We start from the raw sequence: 23,060 nt of genomic DNA, 5'->3' as shown, positions 1-23,060 counted from the left end.
CAGGAGCCTGGATTTTGACAAGCACCACTGGCCCTCTTCCCCCAGCCCAGTGATGGATGCCACATGGTGGCTCCAGAATAGGCTGGCCAGGATTTGAATTCTCGTTCTCCTGCTTCCTAGCTGTGTAATCTTGGACAAGTTAATTTAACTCTCTAAGCCTTGGTCTCTATAAAATGGGTTAAGTGTCTTATGCAAGGGGCTGCTGGAGATGAGACAGTCTGTGTAACGCGCTCAACAACAAAGTTTAGTAAACAGTGGTTCTTACTGCCTCCCAGCCCCACTTACGGCACACAGGCTCACAAAGGATCTGTCTTCACAAAGGATGGGGTCAGGTCATCGGAATTCAGGACCCTCTCTTACGAACATTTTAAACCAGGGAACATTTTTATTAAAATTATTCTTTTTCAAGACTGGTTGCATGGTCTTTGGAAAATCCTGAAATAAGGAAAATGACCACAGATATTTTCTCACTACTCTTCTCTGCATTCGTCCTGGCCCCGAGTCCAGAGGGAATGGAAGCTGCTCTCGAAGTGAAGAATCAGTCAGGTGCCACGATGCACGACAATGCAAGGTAGGGACCCTCCCACCTTCTGTGCAGGGCTTCCTAGGGTGTAGGACCAAGTGTGCCAGAGCGAGCGGACGATATGACCAGTTCTCAGATAAACCAGTGCCCCAAGCCTTCATGCGTCTAGGATGAGCTGGGACAGCAGAGTGGTGACTTTCCTGAAAGCCTGAGTTCCAGGGTTAGGTGCAAAGGGAGTATGTCACAGGGCTTTCGTGCATGTGAACCAACCCCAGTCTGTTCCAACTCCTACCCTGAGAGTCCCAGAGAAGAGCACAGCCAGCCTTAGAGCCAAATTCCATTTCTCCCCAAGAGCTTGAGGCAGGTTTCATTGCAGACATTTATTTTAGTTTTGTTAATTTCAAATATTCATTGACCTCTTGTATCAGATTTAAGGCAGAGAAAAGATACATGTCCCAGGACTGCAGGCAAGGCTGTTAACTGAACCAGGGTTTGGATAGTGTAGTCCCCCCTAGGTTCCGGGCAGACCTGCTTCCCCGAGATGACAGATCCCGTTGCTGGTGCAGTTGAACATTGGCAGGCAGATCAGTCTGAGTTAGTGAAGAGACTAAAAAGCTTGGAAGAGGGCAGGATTCTTGTAGGTGACTGGCTGCAGGCAACCCACCAGCCCTTCCTCCCAAGGGGACTCTGAAGCAGGATCCCAACGTTGTGAAGACAGGCTCACACTGCTCTCGGACCAGCCGGGCAGGGCGCTCAGAAGTTGGCTAACTCAGGTATGTGCACTGCTGTCCTCAGAATGCTCACCTTCACCTCACCCTGCGGCTTGTCTAGACACAGGGCTGGCTGTGCAAAATCATGCTTAGGGAAGGGTCGGTAGAGAAACCTTCGCACCAGTTTCCTGGGTCTTCATCCCAGCCAGTCAATGTCATCGTCATCGTCATCATCTCCGAAAAGGGGTGTTGGGGGCGGCCGTCCCTTCATGCTCTGACAAAACAGGAAAGAGCAGTCAGTCCTCACCTGGCCCTGCACCAGACAGCCTTCCTGCCCATGTGAGGTATAGCGAACCGACACCTGTTCCCCGGCTCCAGGTTGGGAAGGAGGGTGTTGGTTAGGGTTTTACTGAAAGGACTAAGCCTGCGGCCAGCAAACCTGGGCTTCCAGGTAAGTTTGCTGGGCTTCCAGATAAAGCTGAAACAAGCAGGCAGAGAAGGGAGGCAATCTTCCAACACGCAGACAAGAAGACCAACATTGGCTAATTTTGTCATTTATTTGTGAAACACATGTATTGATTTGACAGGTTTCTTCTCATGCAGTGACTTACACATTTCGTGTGGGAAAAGAAGGGTCGATGGGGGAGAGATGCGAGTGGGAGGAAGAAAGAGAGAAGCAGAGCAGCCCTGAGGGGAGAGAGAAGATGCAAGAAGATGAAGGGAGGTTGGGAAGAATACAGCTCCATCTGAAGAAACGTTGTGGCCTATGGTGGCCTGTCTGGTTCTGGACGTGCCCCGAGCATGTGAGAGAGTTGAGTTCAGAGGCTTGGCCACATTACCCAGTGGCAAATCCAAAAGATGATGAAAGCCCAGGAGCACAGGGCCACAGCCCCCAACACCCCTGAGGTCACTGGCCCTTCCCTCGCTCTCTCCACCCAGGTAGTAGGAAAAGGGAGATTAACAGGCCACGGAGGAAACCCTCCCCCACTTTTCATGACTTGAGCTCCTGGCCTTTTTCTTCTAGATTGCTGGGAACAGGTCCCGCGGCGGTGGCAGGGATGGATACTGGAGAAAGGCACACATGGAGTTTCCCCTGCTCTGAGCTACTCTGGCCCAGGGTCTGGCCAAACAGAAGGCAGCATGATGCGGTCAGGGGTCCCTGGTACGGACCTTGTACCTCTCTCTGGGCCTCAACTAAATGATCTTTAAACTCTGACAGTAGTGAATTAAAAGGTGGCTCACTGCTTCTGTTTTATTCCAACTAAAGTTCTGGCTCTGCATTCACTAGCATTATAACCTTGAGCATATTACTTAATCTTGCTGAGCCTCAGTCCTCTTTTCTATAAAATAGGATAAAATCCTCACTGGGTTAGTAGAGTATTAAATGAGAATGTCTGTGAAGTTTTCAAAGTATCCCAGAAACATAAATTAACTTGGTAGTATTTATATTAATACCAATAATATCCTGCTAACTAAACATTCCAACTATATTTAGGGCAGCCACTTGGGATACTCAATTGGCTTTTTGTTTTTATTTCTAAGTGCAGAATTCATATTCAGAACTCCTGAATGAAAACTTACTTCTTGGGAAGAAAGGCCAACAGGAGGAGATGGTGCCCTCCCCGCAGAGCAGCGCAGGCAGGAGGCGAGGGCGTCGGTACACGCAAAGCCGGCTTCTCGCTCGGCCACAGCCATTTCCCCAAGGTTTTGGCAAAAGGCAAAACCCACTCTGGCTGACACATGAGGGGAGAAAAATGTGCCCTCAATCACCTCACATTTCTGTCCTTGGGATAGGCTGAGCTTGAACCTGATCTGTGTTCTCCACCCATGTTTCACTCTGGTGACATTCCCGTCAGAGCAGTCAAATGTCCTAGGGACAGCCTAACTCCGCACATGGGGACAACAGATGCGAGAATCGGGGCTCTGATCCAGGCTGTGTGAGCAAGCCACCCTCCGGCCGTCACTTTGGAGCTTTGTAGAGCGAGGTCATGCTATCGGTACTTAACCCATTTTCTGCCTGGGGTGTTGTGAGGACAAAACAAGGTAGCAGCTTGGAAAGCAGGCTGAGGATGCGGAAAGGCCCAGAAACAGGTGGTCTTAGAAGGAGCTTGGGGTTTCAGTCCTAGCTCTGTGGCTGTAGGTAAATCACCTTTCTGAGCCTCAGTTTGTCTATGAATAAGGATACAAGACAAAAAATTCAAAGTCCCTTCTGATTGTAAAATAGACAATCTCTGACCAGATCTGGGGGAACCTGAGGCCTTAGCATTCTAATGCAGGACTAAGCAGCCCAACTTCCTTCACTGAAAGTAGAAATCATTCCTGCATGGACACAGATCGTGATCCTTTTCCAGGAATAACGTGGTATCTACCCATCCCCACTGTGCTTACAGAGCTGGCCCCTCCCAGCCCCACGCCTGCTCCCACAGGGCGCTGCACACAGAGCCCAGGGCATGGGCCACCCACAGACTCCACTCCTCTTCTCAGAGCCAGCGGGGAAGGGCCCCCGGGTGGTGGTGTGAGGACTGGGCAGTGCCTGGGATTTCCTTACCACCTCATCTTCATCCTCCTCCTCAGGCTGTGCTTTGGGCCTTGAAACTTTCAGAGTTGCCCCTTTAAATAGTTCATCTTCTTCATCCCCTGGGAGACTGAAGGAAAAATCAAGAAAATCAAGTCACAGAAAATGGTGTTACTGGGGTGCCTGGGTGGCTCAGTCGGTTAAGGGTCTGCCTTCAGCTCAGGTCATGATCCCAGGGTCCTGGGATCGAGCCCCACATCGGGCTCCTTGCTCAGCGGGGAGCCTGCTTCTCCCTCTCTGCCTACTTGTGTTCTCTCTGTCAAATAAATAAATAAAATCTTAAAAAAAAAAAAAAAAGAGGGCGCCTGGGTGGCTCAGTTGGTTAAGCAACTGCCTTCGGCTCAGGTCATGATCCTGGAGTCCTGGGATCGAGTCCCGCATCGGGCTCCCTGCTCAGCGGGGAGTCTGCTTCTCCCTCTGACCCTCCCCCTTCTCATGCTCTATCTCATTCTCTCTCTCAAATAAATCAATAAAATCTTTAAAAAAAAAAAAAAGAAAGAAAATGGTGTTATTTCTGTTCCTGTTCTAGGCCACAGGGCCCACAAGCTCTGGAGAAAGAATCCAACAGCTGTGGTAATTGCCCAGGGATTCCTCCCACCTCTACACTGGCCTCCTAGCGTTCTTGACTCCCTCCATGACCTACAGCCAGAGTGATCTTCATAAACTAATACATCAGGCCATGTCACTTTTTGCTTAAATCCCTTTAACAGCTTTTCACGGTACCTAAAATCCAAACTTCTAAGAGTGACACAAAATCTCACGTGCCTTGTCCCTACTTCATTCTCCAATCTCAGATTAACACCATTCTCCTACTTACTGTGCCCTCCTTAGTTCCTTGACTGTCATGTCCCCTCCTACCACCTTTGCATGTGCTGTGCCTGCTTTCTACAATCTCTTCCTCCCAATCTTGGCATTGAAGGCTCCTTTCCATCCTTTAGGTCCCAGTTTAAACATTACCTTCTCAGAATCCTTCCCTAACCACTCTATCTCAAAGTAGAGTAACTCCTCCTCTATTCTCTATTATATGAATAGAGAATTTCTTTTTTTAAGCACTTTTTTAAAGCATACTTTTATAATACATAAGTATTTGTTTGTCTTCCCCACTAGACTGCAAGCTCCTTAACTCAAGAACCAAATCTGCCTTGCCTACCACCCTATTGCAGTGCTGACCACAGAGTCTCTTACATAGTAGGCATTATTGAACAAATACATGAATGAGTAAGTGAATCAGACAGTCCTTCTCTGAGGACGAGTTACCAGCCTTGGAAACACCAGCCACAACCTCCGCATACAGCTGCCTTGTCCTGGAAACTGCTCAGGAAGACCTACCTGGCATGCTGAGAAGAGTGGCCGGACCCACTTGCTGCTCCGACAGTTAATGAACCTGCCTCTGTGTTTTCTAGCTCCTTAAAGGGAACAGTGGAGTTAGGGACATTCTCATCTTTCTTGAGCTCTGGAGGCTGAGGCTCTTCTCCTAGACTTTCAGGACCCAAGGCTAGTGGGTCCTCTTTCATGGAATGTGAAGTCGGGGATAGTCTCGTGGAGCTTTCTGGCTCCCCGACGTAGGCATTCTCCAATGGGCTGGCAGCAAGTGTCTCCTCGCACTCAGAGTCCACAAGCACAGGGCCCGGAGGCTGAGGGGGAATTGAAGTTGGGGGCCCCAGAGGTCTCCGGGAGGGAATACAAGCCAGTTCGGGTGGGAGGGAATCACCTTTTATCTCTGAGAACACCTCTGCTTCTGCGGGCTCCCCTTCCCTTCCCTGTACCTCATCCTGGGGAGCAGAGAGGGCCTGAGGAGGCAGGGGGATAGCCTCCTGGACTGCCTGCTCCGATGACACCAGGGGGTACTCCTGCGACTCCCTACTCAGGGCTGCTGGGGGCGGCCCAGAACCGGCCGAGACCAAGAGCTCCCGGGAAGGTCTCTGGGGCTGCTCTTCCTCCTCCTCCTCCTCTTCTTCATTGCTGCTCTGTCCCTTGTCTTGCTCGGGCTGGTTTAACAGCTGAAGAGTCACCATCTGTTCAAAAGCCAAGGAGGAGGAGATGCTCACTGACAGGAAAACAGCAGACACTCCTACTTCTTCGCTCCCTGACAGCACAGCGGCTCGTGTAGGTCGAATGCCTGCTTCTTCCTCTAGCTGGAGGCTGCCCTCATCTCTCCAGATAAAAGTCATGCCACTTTTCCTGATTCTTGAGGAACAGTCTTGAATTCCTTTTAGATTTATGATCCCTCAAAGGGCCCTTAAGCCACAAGATTCCCACTTCGGGGCAAAAGTCACCGGCCGGCCCTACCTTGATGGTGTTCATGATGGTCCCCAGAACGGCCCTGCCGCCGTAAGATTCCTCCAGCTCAAACTCTCCCCGCAACGACTGGAACACCTGGTTCATGATCTTCTTGACCTGCGTGAAGAGGCAAGGAGAGCAAAACAAAATCTATGTTGCCAACATCAAGTGATTTAAGTGATGCAGGTAAATGCCAGAGAGGGGTTGGGAGGGCTGAAAGGAAGCCCTCTGGGTACCGTAGTACGCGCCACAGCTGGTCCTGAACTGAGACACCAAAGGCTGTCACTGTGGAGAGGGCGATGTTAAATAAGGAATAGCATTCGGTGGAAGGGTTATCAAGGACTGGCAAGCTGCGGCCCGTGTTGATCAATGCCTCCTCGTGCTGAGGCCACCATGCGAGCTGCCGCGGGCTACGAGGACTGGCGCTAGCAGATGCTAGGCAGGCTCCTCACTGCGCCAATTTAGAGACATTTCCCTTATCTGTCAAAACCCCAGGACAGGGCCCTCTGGGGTTTCTCACCAACGTGATAGGCTCCAAAGAGTTCATTTTTACTGAAGCCAGACAAGTGGTGTATCACTAAAGTCAGAAGAAAAGCTGCCAACACAAAATTGGTCCCATTCTTCCTGAAGGCCTGATAGACACATTCAATCCCTTGATATGACCTGGGATGTGTCTTCGAAATGCCCACTCACCTTCTCTGAGGGGTCAGCGGCAGCAGCCGCAACTCCAGACACGTGGGGCTTGGTCTCCAGGTCCTTGGCGTGCTGTTCATTTTGCTCTGTCAGGGCCGTGACTTGGGCCTGGAGGGCTAGACACTGCAAAACAACAGACTGTGGCTGTGGCCACGGGAGCCTGGACTGCCAGGTGAAAGTCAGGTCACTGGGAGGACGAGAACCATCCTAAGCATCCAGTGTTAACCTCAGGTAGGTCCGCCGGTGTCCATACGCCCCCACCCACCCCAGGCCTGCCAACTCAGGGCATTCTTTTTCCTCATCCCTCAGTCTCAACTCACAACTTCACCTCCTCTTCCCCACCACGTCACTTGCCTTATTCCTTATCAGGTTCAAGAGCATGATGAAAAAAGGGGGGATATAAGTCCAGTGACACAGACATATGAAAACCGGCCATTAGAAGCAGCCTATTCACCTATAAGACTGCCTTCATCATCTCTGAGTCAAAGATTTTTAACTAGATACTGTAAGGAAAGAAAGTCACCTCCAGATGGGGGCAGGGGCTGTCATACCATAACCCTAAACCATCTTCCATCTCTGTCACTTTCATGCCAGTGACCCACCAGATGCAGGCCCCACCCCACATCCGTGCCTCTGCCCGGGGCATTCTGCCGCCTTGGGCACCTCACTTCACCTCATCAACACTACTGGTCCTTCTTGGCTCTGCTCCCTCAGGCACTTCCTCTTCCAGGTCTCACAGCACTTCATGCTTATCTTTGTTTCTCTCCTGCTCCCTTTCTGGACTGTGAGATGCTTAAGGGCAGAGTTCTTTGTAAGTCCTTTCCCTAACACAGTATCTGGACTATCACTGGCACTCAATAAATATTTGCTTCATAAATGATCAAATAATGGAATTAAACATGTTGCTTTTTCTTTTTCTAGGTCACAGACCTGTCTTCCCAAAATCAGTATGTGAAAGATTACCGGTAAACTGGAGAGTTGAACAAGCGTGGTTTGGCTTTCAAGCTATTAACACCTTTTAGGTTCAGAAGGATTTACAAGACCCAACCTGTTTGCCTCAAATTAACTGGGCCGCCTAAGCTGTCGGCCCCGGGGAAACGCCTACCTTTTCCTGAAGGTGGAGCAGCTTCTGCTGGTTGGCATCTCTCTGCGCACAAACTTCCTGGTACTGCTGCCGGTGCTCACCCCTGGCGGAGGCCAGCAGCTGCTCGCACTTTGCTTCCCACTGGGTCTGCAGCTCAGCCTGTACCAGAGACAGCTGCCAAGAGAAGGCAATCCCCATATGGGGGCAGGGGGCACAGTCGCATCTAGGGAAGCCCATCTTTCCTAAGGCAAAAAGAATAAGCTAACAGCCCAGATTTAATAGGGACACAACTATTTGAAAGACCTTGATTACTTTGAAAGTAAATGTACTTTTTAAATATAGGTACGCAGATGTCATTGGTGGTCAGGATTCTAAAAGCTACTCCAACCAGAGAAAGAGGTGACTGTCTAGACAGGTTGCTAGAGGATAGAGCCATATTGTAATCTTTTCAGAGTCTGGGCCCTAAACTTCACAGGTTCAGGCCAAACGGTTTTGTCAAAATCCCCAGAGGAGACTAAACTGAGGGCACTAATTCACTCAACAGTCAGACACGCAGATATGAATTTATGAACTTATAAGGAAAAAGGTCTCTGTCAAATGCACTAGAGACCCAGGTGTGTCCTGTCACTGTCCCTGGTCTCCCTGCCTGATTACCTAAATAAATCCCTTCTCTTCAAGGACGGTAATGGGCCTGAAGGCACATTTCCAAAGTGCTTCAGTTTCCTGTTACCTGCTCTGCAGCTGCTTGGTCTGTGGACACCCGAGCCTTTTTCAAGAGCTGCCGAAGCTTGTCCAATTCCTCCTGGTAGGACTTGCGGATTTCATCGATCTCCTCCTCAGCCTGACAGCGCTCTTGAGCGGACTTCTTTTTCCTTTCAGACAGGTTCTTGGGAATAAGAAAACCATCATCAGCTCTAGCTGTTTCACAGAGGATAAATGCAGAAGATGGTGACAGTGGTGGTAGTTTTTTACCTGGGTCTTCCTGGAAACAATTCAATGTTTAATTTTTCTTCTATATTTAACATTCTTGGCTACTGAGTGACAAAAATTGTGACAAGAAGAAGGAAAACAAGAAGTTCTTTATCTACCATTCTATTAAGAGATAGGGAACATCTTAACAGTGGTAAGGGCACAGGGAAGTGGACACTTTCATACCTGCTAGTAGGAAAATAAATGAGTGTTCTCTCTTGGGATGGCAATTTAGCAGTCCTGTGAAAGGATTTTCAAAATACATCCAGAAATTGCACAAATTATCATTTATCTTAAGGAAGCAATAAATCATGTTCACAAAGACTGTGGTACATGGATGGTCACTGTAGTGCTTTCTCTCACAATGAAAAACTGAAAACAGTCCCCCCAAATCAGAAGGAATTAGGTTTAAAAAAAACCCTGATAAAGTCATAGAAGAAACTGAAAATGTAGACCCAGATTTATCCCCTAAAAAGGCACTAGGCCACCAAAGCTTTACTAGAGAGTTTTACAGAAATCTCAGAAAGGGGGAAAACGCTGAGCAGGCTTGAAAAGAGGCTGTGGCTATGCCTTTTAACTCTGGAGAGGGAGCATAAGAAGTGTTTGTTTAATGAATGAATGACCTATCCATTTAGGACCTGTTTAGACCCTGAGGATAACCCTGTGAGTTGCTGATAGTTCACTGGGTCTGGCCCTCAGTGTTGATCTCAGCATGCTGTGGCGAAAACCAACCCGCCTGGAGCTGAAGCTTGATGACACTGAGGAGTTTGAGAGCATTCGAAATGACCTGGAGACCCATAAGAAACAAAAGGAAGAAGTGGACATCGTAGGAATCAGTGATGGAGAAGGTGCCATTGGGCTGAGCGGTGACCCCAAGAGCTGGGAACAAATGATTAATGATCGAATTGGTTATAAACCCCAACCCAAGCCCAATAATCGTTCATCTCAATTTGGAAGTTTCGAATTTTAGAGGCAGATTGTCTGGCATGCCAGAGCCCTGGAATGGAGTAAAATGATGGCAGAAGTACAAACAAGATTTAGAGAATTGAGTGCATGCAGTCAAGCAGAATGTTTTACCTCCTGCTGAGAAACACTTCTGCATGAGATTACTGATGCTTAACTTTTGCTCTAAGTGGAAATCTAAACTCTAGTTTGTCTCTGGAAAATTTGACTCTATAAAACTTGTCTGATTTTTGTTTTTAAAAATATATTTTTGGAAAAAAAAAAAAAAGAAATATCAGAAAGTTTGCTCTTTTCATATTTAAACTATTCCAGAATAGAAAGACAGAAATATTCCCACTTTGTTCAATGGGGCTAGTTTAGGCTGACCTTAAAATTTTAACACGACAAAAGATATAAATACTAAGTGATATTTGTAACATCTATGAGTGACAAAGGATTAATACCCTCAGTAATGTTTATAAATCAAACTAATATTATAATAAGAAAGAGGACAAAGAAAAAAAAAAAAGAAAGAGGACAAAGGACATTAAAAAGTGATCTAGCAATTCTAATTCATGCAATTCATTTTATGGAAATGCTCAAATGAATTTGCAAAAAATAGTTATATAGTACAAGGATGTCCACAGCAGCAATGCTTGAAATTGTGAAAAAACAGAAACATAAATACCCATCAGTAGGTAAATAGTTAAGTAAGTTATGGTATAACCTCACAATACACTAGACTACTATGCTGTAGTTAAAAGGAATGAGAGTTTTCATTTTTTTTTTTTTAAGATTTTAGTTTTAAGCAATCTCTACACCCAGCATGGGGCTTGAACTCACAACCCCGAGATCAAGAGTCACATGCTTTACCAACTGAGCCAGCAGGCATCCCAGAAAGTTCTCGTTATTAGTACAATGTCCATGAGGGGGAAAAAAAAAAAAAGCATTAAACACTATCCTATCATAGTTTAAAAACGATCAGTATACATACATGTATGCACAAGTATGTGTATACATATGTTTTATACATGCAAAGAACAAATTGCATGGATACTCATACATTGTTTATAGTCGTTATCTCTAATGCTTGAGATTAGAGAGGAAAAAAGATAAATTTTTTTATTTCATACTTTTCTGTATTATTTGTATTTGTTACAATGAGCACATGCTACTGTAATTTTTAAAAGGAAAGCAACAGCTTTATTCAACAGCTAATCCTGGCCACTTGGGTCCAACAGAGAAATTCTGGGTGTAGAATTTACCTTTTCCAGAGATTCCTTCTCATCTCGAAGATCAGCCAGCTCGTCCTCCAGGGACACCACCTTGAGCTCTAGTTGTCTCCGGCTTTGCTTTTCACTTTTGAATTTGGACTGAGCTTGCTCCGAGGTTTCCTGGAGTTCTGGGATAGAACCACAGAGAGACTGGCTGCAGAACCAAAGCTGCAGGGGCACCTGGCATCCCGGCCGCTCCTCCCAAGCTGCACCGAGCGGTCTCCCGACTCGACCACGTGCACGCCTTCCCCTCACTCCCTTCAGTACCACCTCCCTGACCAGAGAAAGGCAGATGAGGTCATGAACCAACTCCCCTACTAACCCATGTTCGTGTCTGTATGTGTGTGTCCCCTTCTCCACACACAAAATGAAAAAGAAACGTTTCAAGCCGTCCAAAGCCACTTTCAAAATGTATCGCTGCCACAATCCCATTTCAGCCACTGCCTCAACATACTGAACAGATCTTTATTTAGCGTTAGTCCAGGCCCTGTCTCACCGCCTTGGTAAAATACTCCCATCCTTCTTGGTAGCTGGGACATTCTACCAAGAGTTTCCTTTTAAAACACCAAAAAAAAAAAAAAAAAAAAAAAGGCTCAAATAAAGCTACTCAGAATATTTCTTAAAAATGTAACACACTGGGGCGCCTGGGTGGCTCAGTCGTTAAGCGTCTCAGGTCATGATCCCAGGGTCCTGGGATACAGCCCCGCATCGGGCTCCCTGCTCTGCGGGAAGCCTGCTTCTCCCTCTCCCACTCCCCCTGCTTGTGTTCCCTCTCTCGCTGTGTCTCTCTCTGTCAAATAAATAAATAAAATCTGAAAAAAAAAAAAATGTAACGCATTAAAATGAAGTTTGTACAGAAAACTTCTGAGACCCTTATGGTGCTTTTGAGGTAACTGTCATAGGGCACCACAAAAGCAGAAAAGATACCTGTACAACATTCAAATCTGAGACTGTCCCTCAGGTGAACCCAGGTGATGCTCTAAAAGGGAAGGGGTTTATCCTCAAGGTGTCACTCTACCGACTTACATCAGTGTTTTTAGCTCTTTTCAGGCAAGCGAACTTTGCTTCTTCCCAATTCTGCTGCTGCCCCAGCTACCCCCCACCCCCTGGTCCCATCTGTGTCTTCCACATTTGTTTCTACACACCAAAGTGCATGAATCAACATGCTGGTCTTCACAACTCTTCTATTCAAGTCCCTGTATCTTGAGCAGCACCTTTATGCCAGGTACTGAACTAATGCTAACTTGGAAGAAAGGACTTTGCAAAAGATGGGCAAGATACCATCCTTGGCCTCCAGAGGCTTGTATTTTATAAGGGAATACAGACCTATAAATACTGCTGATTTGAGGTTAACTCTGATAATGGTCATAATAATGTACTCAGAGATAAAGGATTCTAAAGGAGATCAAATGTTCTAGAAAAAAAAACAGGAAAGTTTCTGAAAGAGATTTTGGAGAATTGGAGGCAAATATTGGTAACAGAGGACACACCAAGTCCAGAGAAGAGCATGGATAAAAAGCAAGACCAGAACCACAGGATGGGCTGAAGCTGCAGCAGGCTGGCTAGTATGTCCAGAGCCAAGATGAACTGAGCAACAGAAGAGGAAGTAAGCCAAGCTGGAGGGGCCTCGAGTGCCAGGCTGAAGGGTTGGAATCCACCCTCTAGGAAGGAGCCGGCCGCTACAGGAAGTACTTCTTTTTTAAACTTCCACTGAGTCATGAGTTAGAGGAAGACATTAAACTCTTCCAGGCCCATGAGCCAAACACAAGTACCAAAGACACTGAGGACAACACTTGCCAAACAAAGTGGGAAAGTGGTCACTAATCAACTTCAGATGAACAGTCAGTTCTTTAGTAGTCCTTTATGTCAAGCAGTGGTGTAGGTTTATACCGGTCTACTTTCATTTTTGCCTCAGTCCTTCACAAACTTCAAGAGCATCAAGCCAAATGGATTTGAAGGAAGGACAGAGTTTAATTTTTTTTTTTTTAGTTTTTATTTATTTATTTGAGAGAGAGACAGAAAGTGTGAGAGCAAGGGGGAGGGGCGGGGGAGGGGAGAGGGAGAAGCAGATGCCCTGGTGAGCACAGCCCGACATGGAGCTTGATCCCAGGACTCCAGGATCATGACCTGAGCTGAAGGCAGACGCTTAACCGACTGAGCCACCCAGGCGCCCTGGTCTTTTTTTTTTTTTTAAAGATTTTATTTATTTATTTGAGAGAGAGAGAATGAGAGAGAGCACATGAGAGGGGGGAGGGTCAGAGGGAGAAGCAGACTCCCTGGGAGCCCGATGTGGGACTCGATCCAGGGACTCCAGGATCTTGACCTGAGCCGAAGGCAGTCGCTTAACCAACTGAGCCACCCAGGCGCCCACGCCCTGGTCTTTTTTAAGTAAATTCTACTCCTCAACGCTGGGCTTGAACTCATGACCCTGAGATCAAGAGTCACATGCTCTACTGAATGAGTCACCCAGGTGCCTCTCAGTTTAATTCCTTAGGTTTAAATGGTGAAGGTCCCAGCCCCTCCAAGGACGTACCTGAGAACTCTGCCTGCAGTTTGGCGAGCTGGCCCCTAAGGAGGTCTGTCTCCTTCAAGCTTCCTGTCAGCTCCATCTGCAGCTCTGTTTCTTTCTTTTGGTGAGCAGTCACTTTCAGCTGCAGACGAGAGACTTGAGCGGTGGCGGCTGCTAACTCTTCTGTCACCTTGGCCTGAACAGTAACAAAGTATGACGCCACTTCAAACATGGGTGTCCCTTGTCTCCAAGTGATGACCCAACCTCACACACTCTATGCTGAATGAACTGGTAGGAAGGGAGCTAAGGCACCCTCAACCTGCATTAAGCCAAAATCAAGCCTTCAATACGTGCCAAGTCTCTGACCCAGGAATTCCCTTGCAGAAATCTGTCCTTAGAAAGCAGGGAAATCTGTCTTTAGGAAGCATTGGGCAAACTTAACAAAAATTTTGCTACAAGATATTCGTTGCAGACTGTTTACATAGGTGCAAAAGAATGGAAAAATAAAATACTGGAAAATGGGCTTAAGCAGATTATGATACACGCATCCCGTATGCAGCTATCAAGAATGGTGTGCAACAGAGCCATAGTCCCTTGTTCAATGTTACCCATCTGATACATGAGAAATGGTGTTCCTGCTGTTTTCTACCTTTTCTAGGATACACATGTATTTTTCTTCATAAGAAAAGGGTATTTTAAAATTAAATTGAATGCCTTCAACAGCAATCAACGTCTGAGTCTGTAGTTTCTCCCTAATGGTCCTGACTACCCGTGCAAGTATGATGGAAAGCTCAGCTACCTGAGGATGGCTGCTCTGGGGGTTCTTGGAAGAACAGAGCTAATGAAACATGGCCACACATCAGTTTTCTGCATGCTCCACGTACTGCAAATGGTGCCCTGGCCTGGCCTCACAGAAGCTCTATGCTCTCAAGTAACATCTGATGAAACCACAATGACTCCCTGGAGAACCCTCTAATGATACTCTGTGTGGTAAGGGTGATGATTAAGAGGATGGTCAATAAAACGGAATGGTAAGGGGCGCCTGGGTGGCTCAGTCCTTAAGCGTCTGCCTTCGGCTCAGGTCATGATCCCAGGGTCCTGGGATTGAGCCCCGCATCGGGCTCCCTGCTCCGCGGGAGGCCTGCTTCTCCCTCTCCCACTCCCCCTGCTTGTGTTCCCTCTCTCGCTGTGTCTCTCTCTGTCAAATAAATAAATAAAATCTTTAAAAAATAAATAAATAAATAAAACGGAATGGTAAACAAGTGACAAATACCACATCCTCGTCACCTGAACTGATGGGCTCCCATACAAATGAGGAGAAATGAGATGACAAGAAAGGCAGTGAACAGTTGCTCTGCTGGTGAACAGTCTTGACTTTTGGACAGCCAAGTATTTATGGGATTGGACCGTCTCTTCTCTGCTGTTATGCTGCTACTCCCATTACTCCTCCTATGCTATTCTACCTGACATGCATTTACAGTTGTCTCCTTCCTGTCACATGTCCCTTCTTAGGCTACTCACTATGCCCCTGCAGATTTAAGCGTTCCAAAGCCTTTACTGGTTTGCTAGCTTCCATTTAAAATCTAGTATTTTGGCTCTGCTAAACATGAAGGAAATAAAGCAAATTAAAAGTGTATATAAAAGAGGCGCCTGGGTGGCTCAGTCGTTAAGCGTCTGCCTTCGGCTCAGGTCATGATCCCAGGGGCCTGGGATTGAGCCCCGCTTCGGGCTTACTGCTCAGCGGGAAGCCTGCTTCTCCCTCTCCCTCTGCCTCTGCCATTCCCTCCACCTGTGCTCTCTGGCTCTATCTGACAAATAAATAACTAAAATCTTAAAAAAAAAAAAAGTGTATATAAGATAAAAAGAAACAGGTTATGAATGAGTATCTGAGAGTCCACCGGCAAAGACTCTCTTTGACCAAACTTTAGTCAGGCTCCTCTGAGCCCCTGACCTTGGCCTCCCACCCTGTCTGTGGGCTGCCCAGCCTAGTTTTAGCAAGAATCCTGCTACATCCGTTTAGAGAGCACCCCCGCCCTGATATCCGAACAAGTTCTTCATCCTCGACCTTTGGTATCCCAGTCCTTGGCCAGTCATTAGCAAGAATCCTACTAGGTCAGTTTAGCAAGAATCCCCCCACCCATGAGGTCTCCTCTGAATAATTTTCCAGCACTGACCCCTCACTCTGCTCCTTAGCTACGAATCCCCCATCTGCCCTTACTGTATTTGGAGTGGAGCCCAATCTTTCTCTCCTACTGCAATAGCCTTGAATAAAGTCCTCCTTACTGCTTCAGGAAGTGTCTGAGTAATTTTTTCTTTTGCAGTATGAGACCTTTCAAGTGAGCTCTAAGATACTTATTTTTGCTATTCAGTAGCCTTAGGATTTTACCTGTTAAACACAGAGGACAACGGCCGCTAGAACTTCCAGATAGAAAAGGGGTTTTCATCTACCCCATACAGAATAAAAGTTTTAGTCACTGTCCTGACGCACATGGCCTAACGGGGCCTGAGCTCACACAGCACCCAGAGAGCTTTGTGTCTGCAGCTCCAGAGTTCACAAATATCAGGGCGAGGGCCCCTCACAAAGGCCTCGCAGCAGCTAAGACCACTGGAAGGGCTGAAGGTCACTGGAGGGGAGGCAGTGGGATGGGTGGTCCCTCTCTCCCCAAAGGACAAGCAGAGTGAAAGGTCACTCAAAAGCTCTATTTATCTCAGGGCCTTATATGGAAAGGCCTATTAGAAGCATGACAAGTAATACTCTCACCCAAACACACCTGTGTGCACAGAGAAATGAGCGAAGGGACGAGTAAACAGGAAAGGAAAGCAAAGGCAGGGAGAACCAAGAGTTCAGAAAAACAAGTAAAAAGAAGCATTCAAGTCAGAAGCAGGAAAATGGTACCAAAGCAAAATGGCAATTTGACAAAAGGAAAATGACACAGCTGACTGGCAGTGAGGCCCTGGGCAAGCTGCTTCCTCTCCCTGGGCCTCAGTTTGCCCTCTGTAAAACAGGAAGGTCAAACCAGGTGACCTCCAACAGCTCTCCTGTTAGTCCAGGGTTTTATGTGGAAATACTAACCCCATCAGAGAGAAAAATAATGAATTCCATTCACCAAATGTCCACTGAGGTCTCAGCCAAAACTCTCTGAGCTGCATTTGAAGGCAGAGAGCTGCCTCCAGGGATCAAAGGACCTTGATGATCTCCCTTTAGGAGGACAGCCCTCATAGGGATGACTATCAAGTAAGAAAGAAGTGGAGCAAAAGGAAAACAGGAAGGGTCAAGCCTTGAAAAGTTTCACTGAAATCAAAGCAGCCAAGCGAGGTGTATGATACCTGGTACCTAACTCATCAAGCACAGTGCTACTCAGCCCAGAAGATGCTCTCAGACAGATGTGTGGGAAGCACGGTGCCTAGAACCTGGCGGGGACTGAACAGATCAGAGCTGTTCTCTCTGTTGTTGTCATTACTGCACGTTCTGCTATCACAGACGGAGCATCTACCAGGTGCCAGGCATGGTGCCAACCATTTTTGTTTATCAATATGGGGCTCCTGGGTGACTCAGTCGGTTGAGCGTCTAACTCCTGATTTCGGCTCAGGTCATGGTCTCAGGGTCATGAGATCCAGCCCTGAGTTGGGCTCTGCACTCAGCGCGGAGTCTGCTTGAGAGTCTCTCCTTCTACCTCTGTCCTTTCCCCTGCTCGCGCATGCGCTCTCTCTAAAATAAAAAAAAATGTTCAAAAAAAAAAATCATGTGGGTGGATTAATAAGCTAACTCATGCGGTTGGCAAACTCTGACCCACAGGCCAAATTGGCCTGCTGCCTGTTTTTGTAAATAAAATTTTATTGGAACACACACACATTCCCCCCACTGATGCTCAACATGAGAATCACATGGGGAAGTTCCTAAAAACAAAGGCACCCAGCTGCCACATCTAGAGACTGAGGCAAAAGAAACCACTAACAAAGAGCAGTGAGTCCTAGCTGGCTGTGCGTCAGAATCTAAAGGAGCTTTTGAAAGTTCAGATTCAGCCCTTGGCTATATAATGCTGAATTAGAATCTCAACGTGAAGTTTAAGAACATGTATTTTTTTTTTTTTAAAGATTTTATTTATTTATTTGACAGAGAGAGACATAGTGAGAGAGGGAACACAAGCAGGGGGAGTAGAAGAGGGAGAAGCAGGCTTTCCGCTGAGCAGAGAGCCAGACGCGGGGCTCGATCCCAGGACTCTGGGATCATGACCTGAGCCGAAGGCAGACGCTTAACGACTGAGCCACCCAGGCGCCCCAAGAATATGTATTTTTAATAAAGCACCTCAAGTGATCTTGAGGCAGCCAGACTAGTGTGTGGGAACCACTGATCTAGAGCAAGGTCTAGTAATCATGCTAGACCCGAATAACAGGTCTAACAGCTCGACCAAACAACATATTTGGGTGTCCCTGCCAGGCCTAAGGATTAAAAAAAAAAGTAAATGAGAGCGAGAAAATAAAAGTAGAAGAAGGAGAAATAGTAAAAAATATGGTTAATGGAGAGTGAAGTGACTCCAGTATTATTCAGTGATGGCAGTGTCCCAGGCTGCTGACCTCAGGCTGGAGGAGCCAGCCACAACAAATGAGGGATGCTGGAAAGTAGCAGCGAGAAAGGACCGGGGTAATGTTGGGATGGGGCTATGCAGGGCAAGGCACTGCTCATCGGAGGATAAGGGGTTGGAGCTATTTCTTCCCGGAACACTATGACTAAGAGAACACGGAGAATAATAATAGCACAAGATCTAAGTAAGGAATCCTCAGCATTACTGGCCTATGAGAAAGTGAGTAAACTCCACAGGTTATAAAGTGCATTCCACTCAACTTCTTCAAGTGTTCAGGAAAAATCCAAATACAAAATATAAACTATTTCTTAAACCTGTGAGATAACAGCAGATGGCTGGGTCAAAATCTCCAGCTAAGGAGCAGTAGCCCAAACCAGAAGGACTCCACTCCAGATAAACGGTGTCACTGGGGCAGCAATGGGAGGAGTGCGCATCAGCATCAGCCTAGCCCAGCCCAAGACCCACTAGGGTCTTCCTTACAGCTACTCACAGGAACAGGTCGAAATGCCTCATTCTGAACGGACTGAAGCCAGACAGCAGTACTCTAAAATGCTCTGGCAGATGCAGATGGAGGAATAAGCTAGACAATCTTAAATTTCACTAAAGTGTTTGTTATATGGCATAATAGGAATTTTCTGTTGATTAGGTCAAGAGAATAAATTTCATTTGCTAATAAACAATGTAATCCTCACTTTAAACAAATTACTAAGATCAGTGATAGTTTTTGAGTCAACTCATTGCAAAGAGTACTTTAAAACAGAAGGCTAGGGATGCCTGGGTGGCTCAGTTGGTTAAGTGTCTGCCTTTAGCTCAGGTCATGGTCCCAGGGTCCTGGGATCGAGTCCCGCATCGGGCTCCCTGCTCCGTGGGGAGCCTGCTTCTCCCTCTGCCTTTCACTCCCCCTGCTTGTACTCTCACGCTCTCTCTCTCTGGCAAATAAATAAATAAAATCTTTATTTAAAAAAATAAAACAGAAGTCTGGATGGTGGATATAGTAAAATCTGTTAGAAGCTTTCTAGTTCTGTTCCCAATGATGGCAAAAGTTTTTCTGAAAAGCAGACTAGTAAGTATGTACACAGGAGCACTCCTTAGCTCTACATATCCTGATGGGCTTTTCTCTCCCTAGTTACTTTACCTTCTCTTGTTCAGCATGCAATACTCTTGCCTGTGTGTTTTCTGTGGCTGTTTGAAGTGAGTTATTCCTCTTCTCCATCATCAGGTTACTCTGCTCAACGTACCTGTGAAACAGGGGAAAAGACATTTATCAAGCACTGAATGTACATCAGACCCAACCAGCGCACATTCAGTCCTCACAACATTGCTCTATACCTTTGAAAAAATAGTCTGAAAGCATTTTGTTTTCCTTAGATCTGCAGTAATCAAGTTTGGAGGTAGGAACCTGGGCCAGAAGTGAATTGCTTTACATAATGAAGAGAAAAGGAACTGGAAGCATGTGTCGTGAGGGGGAATGAAGGATGAAAGAGGAGAGGGGTGAAGAAAAGAAAGCACTTCTCCCCCCAGCTCCCCCCCCAGCCCCCCCACCGTGTGGGAGACAAGAGACACTAGAAAAGAGAACCATGGAAGAATGATTTTCTAAGTGAAATGCTATTTGCTATGACACGTTACCCTGACCACACAATCCCCCCTCATCCCCTGCCAAAATCTTTAGAAGGATCTAGAAAGATTACACAATGTTTGGGCTTTACATGGAAATCGCTGAAGTTCTGGTTGATGAAATAGCCCACATAGTAGAGAGAAGAGTTGATAGTATTTTCTAAAAGTGTTCTAAGTATTAACGCCACTTTTACAGATGAAGAAACAAGGGCAGGAGGAGTAAATACCCAAAGCCACACAACAAAAGAGGAGCAGAGTTGGGATTCAAACACAGGTCTGCCTGACATCACAGCCTACTGCGCTCTTTCTATCGGAATGCATCTCAGAAAACAAACAATAATTCACATGACAGGCAGGAAACAGAAATAGCAGTAGTACACATAAACTACCCTAAACAAACATGTTTATCTAACTTGGGCATTTACAAATGAAACCCTTTGTCCATCCTAGCCAGTGCCCCGTACCTGTCATTACCTCTGATTTCGTTCAATTAGTTCACTAATCTTGTCATTCTGTTCTTCTATCCGACTGCTCTTTTCAAGGATCTCTTGCTTCAATCTTTCATTTTCCTAAATTCAAAATATACAAGGTATAACTTAAGTTTTTAGAAGAAAAGTGCCAGATATAAGGGAATCAACTTGAACTGACAGGTGATACTGTTACAAATTTTGAGATAAAAAACTAGAATTTATGTCCACATCGATATATTTAAAACAACCAATCATATCTGATGGATACCAGTCACAATGCCCAATAGATTAAACATAGAAATGCCCATTAAATGAGGCAAAATGCTAAAATATGGTCCAAAAGAAATGTTTCCTTGTGACTCTATACTGATAAGTCACTTGGACCAAATTAGGCCATAACAGATTTTCCAGAATTTCCCAACTCAGTGTAGCACTGATCACATGCTATCTGTGCAGCAGAGGTTTTAGAGAGTAGCACATCCTGGAAGAGAAGGAGGCAAGACCTCCAGGCTGTGTTCTCTTCTCGATGCCCCTCACCTGAATAATACGTTGGATGTTGCTCATAATCATGCTCGTCTCCATCGTAAGCGCCATGCTGGGAGGCAGCAGGGAACTGCCAGCACTGTGCTTCTGTAATTCTTCAACCTACAAACGGGACAGAAAGACTTTGAGAGAAATTTTTAAATGGAGAAATATAATTTACCCAAGATCTGACCACTTTTTGGAAGGGCCTAACAAGTTTCTGAGACAATCTCTAAGATAAGCTAGAATTTTCTTCTGCCAACTGGATTCCAAACTAAAAACTAACCTTCCAGGGAAATAACTACCAACTACTAGGAATACAGGAAACCAAGGAAGAGTTTACCTATAGCCCTGGTTGCTCCCTGCTTATACCCCCTGTTCACTCCCCCACTTTCAACACAGCCCCAACCCTGACTCACTCACCTTCGTCATTAGATGATCCATTTTATCAGCCACTTTGCTGACAGCCATTCGAATTTCAGTGTTATGTTGCCGGGCTTCAGTCATGAGAAATGAAGCCATGTCACCAGATCCTAAACAGACATAAGCCAAAAAGAACTTTACGAAACTAGAGCAGAGGAACATCCCAAAATAGCAGGAACTGCTGTAGGTGATTCACACTGTCTGGAGAAGATATAGAGGACACAGAGGCAAAAGGGTGCCAAAGCTAACAGTAAGTAAGCTCTGCTCCTGCAAAATGCATCAAGGGGTACGGTCTGGTCTAGAGCACAAGGATGCCCACTTTGGTCTGCCATAGCACTAACAGCTCAGATTGCATCTCTGCTCATCCAACTGCATGCCAGGTATTGTACCAGGCACCAGGGATTCAGCAACAAATGAAACCCGGTTCCTACCCTTGGCGAGCTCACAGTCTGGTGGGGAGACTCACATGTAAACAGATCATTACGACAGAGTGCTTAAGTGCAAAAAATGGACCATGTACAAAGTACAAAAGGAGCACAAAGAAAAGCAAGATTAACTCTTTGGTGACACATATACACAGTTATGTCTGTGGGAGAAGAGGAAGAAGCGATGGTAACAATCGGGGAAGGCTTCACAGAGATGATAGATTTGGTGGTCTCCCAGATGGACAAGTGGCAGGGTTTCCAGACAAAGGGAGCATCCAGGAAACCCTTACCAACCCGGGACCATAAATTATGCTGTAGGACATACTGGCTCCTTCCTACCACTGTCCCAATACCAAAGATAAGCTGCAGAATAAGAAGGTAGAATAGCATGCCAGCTACTTACATTTTATTTTGTTTTGTTTTTTAATATAAAATTATAATTTTTGTTTTTTAAAGCAATGTGCTTTTTATGCACACTTGTACATGCATGAAAGATATCTGAAAAGTTACCCAAGTAACTGTTAACAACAGTTTCCTAAGGGTGGGGGGTGTTAATGATGGAGAACAGTAACTTTTCATTTTATACTCTTTTATGTGGACTTTTTTATAAAAGCATATGATTTCCATAATTTAAAAATGTTAACAAAGTAGCTTTCATTTGAGATACTGAACACCCACAGTTACCTATGCGTTCTCCCAATTCCCCCAACATTTCACTCTCTTATTGTTTTCTAGAAACTCTACAGAGCAACACTGACAGAGCAATGGAAAAGGGCTGACCGGAGAAAATGCAAGAAACAAAACAGAAAGTGGGCATGAGGTGGTTTTTGGGGAAGATGTAAACGTTCTAAAATTGGATTGCGGTGAAAGTTGCACAACTCTGTAAACTTACTGAAAAAATCCTTAAATTACACACTTAAAGTGAGTGAATTGTAGGATACATAAATTTCACCTCAACAAAGCTGTTTAAAAAAAAAAAGCAGAGATCTGTTGGAGTGAAAATGGAAAGGGGGGTGGGAGGAAGGAGAGCAGAGCAAGAGTGGAAGACGAGACACTGAGGGCCCACGGCCTACCTTGAAAATGGGGAGACTGAGAGAGTGGAGCGGGGTAGAGGGGCCGGGCAGGCTGCAGCTGGGAGGTGACAGCTGATGTGTGGGGATAAGCGTAGGCTTGCATACCTGCATAGGGCTGAGAAAATGCCAAGTTATATTCACGGCTCTCTTTCCTGCTTAATCTGTCTTTGATGGAATAAAGAGATTAAGCTGGAAGGAGACGCAAATTTATTAAAGCTGGAGACAGGTGAGATCTGATTTGGTACTGGGTAGGCACCACAGCAGAATTCTGTATCATCCAGAGACACAGGCGCCCGATCACTGAAGTCCCACCCAGAAAGTCAGGGAAGGCTGTCTCAGATTGCTCCCCAGTCCTCTGCCACTGTGATTTAATTAAGTAGGAATTCAGTTC

At 46.1% G+C, this 23,060-nt stretch overlaps 2 protein-coding genes across 2 annotated transcripts in view; one reads left to right on the top strand and one right to left on the bottom strand.

Annotated features, from left to right (window-relative positions):
- Window positions 1-365: 365 nt before the first annotated feature.
- Window positions 366-23,060, bottom strand: part of FKBP15 (FKBP prolyl isomerase 15) — a 60,724-nt gene continuing 38,029 nt past the window's right edge. The window contains exons 15-28 of the mRNA XM_035016022.1: window positions 22,670-22,784; window positions 21,172-21,281; window positions 20,764-20,871; window positions 20,231-20,325; window positions 19,278-19,380; window positions 13,584-13,755; window positions 11,042-11,178; window positions 8,596-8,751; window positions 7,887-8,039; window positions 6,782-6,904; window positions 6,098-6,205; window positions 5,138-5,823; window positions 3,782-3,878; window positions 366-1,507 (exon numbers count right to left, since the gene is read on the bottom strand). Coding sequence (XP_034871913.1) covers window positions 1,430-1,507; window positions 3,782-3,878; window positions 5,138-5,823; window positions 6,098-6,205; window positions 6,782-6,904; window positions 7,887-8,039; window positions 8,596-8,751; window positions 11,042-11,178; window positions 13,584-13,755; window positions 19,278-19,380; window positions 20,231-20,325; window positions 20,764-20,871; window positions 21,172-21,281; window positions 22,670-22,784 — 2,241 coding nt within the window. The 3' untranslated portion in view covers window positions 366-1,429. The remainder of the gene's footprint in view (window positions 1,508-3,781; window positions 3,879-5,137; window positions 5,824-6,097; window positions 6,206-6,781; window positions 6,905-7,886; window positions 8,040-8,595; window positions 8,752-11,041; window positions 11,179-13,583; window positions 13,756-19,277; window positions 19,381-20,230; window positions 20,326-20,763; window positions 20,872-21,171; window positions 21,282-22,669; window positions 22,785-23,060) is intronic.
- Window positions 9,419-10,050, top strand: LOC118017798 (anaphase-promoting complex subunit CDC26-like). Its single transcript, XM_035016025.1, has one exon. The coding sequence runs from the start codon at window positions 9,547-9,549 to the stop codon at window positions 9,802-9,804; it is 258 nt and encodes an 85-aa protein (XP_034871916.1). The 5' UTR covers window positions 9,419-9,546; the 3' UTR covers window positions 9,805-10,050.

This window comes from Mirounga leonina, unplaced genomic scaffold, assembly GCF_011800145.1.
Source record: "Mirounga leonina isolate KUSES-001 unplaced genomic scaffold, KU_Mleo_1.0 Mir_170, whole genome shotgun sequence".
Classification (NCBI taxonomy): domain Eukaryota; kingdom Metazoa; phylum Chordata; class Mammalia; order Carnivora; family Phocidae; genus Mirounga; species Mirounga leonina.
The sequence above is the reverse complement of the archived record's forward strand: the minus strand, read 5'-3'. Positions and strand labels throughout refer to the sequence as shown.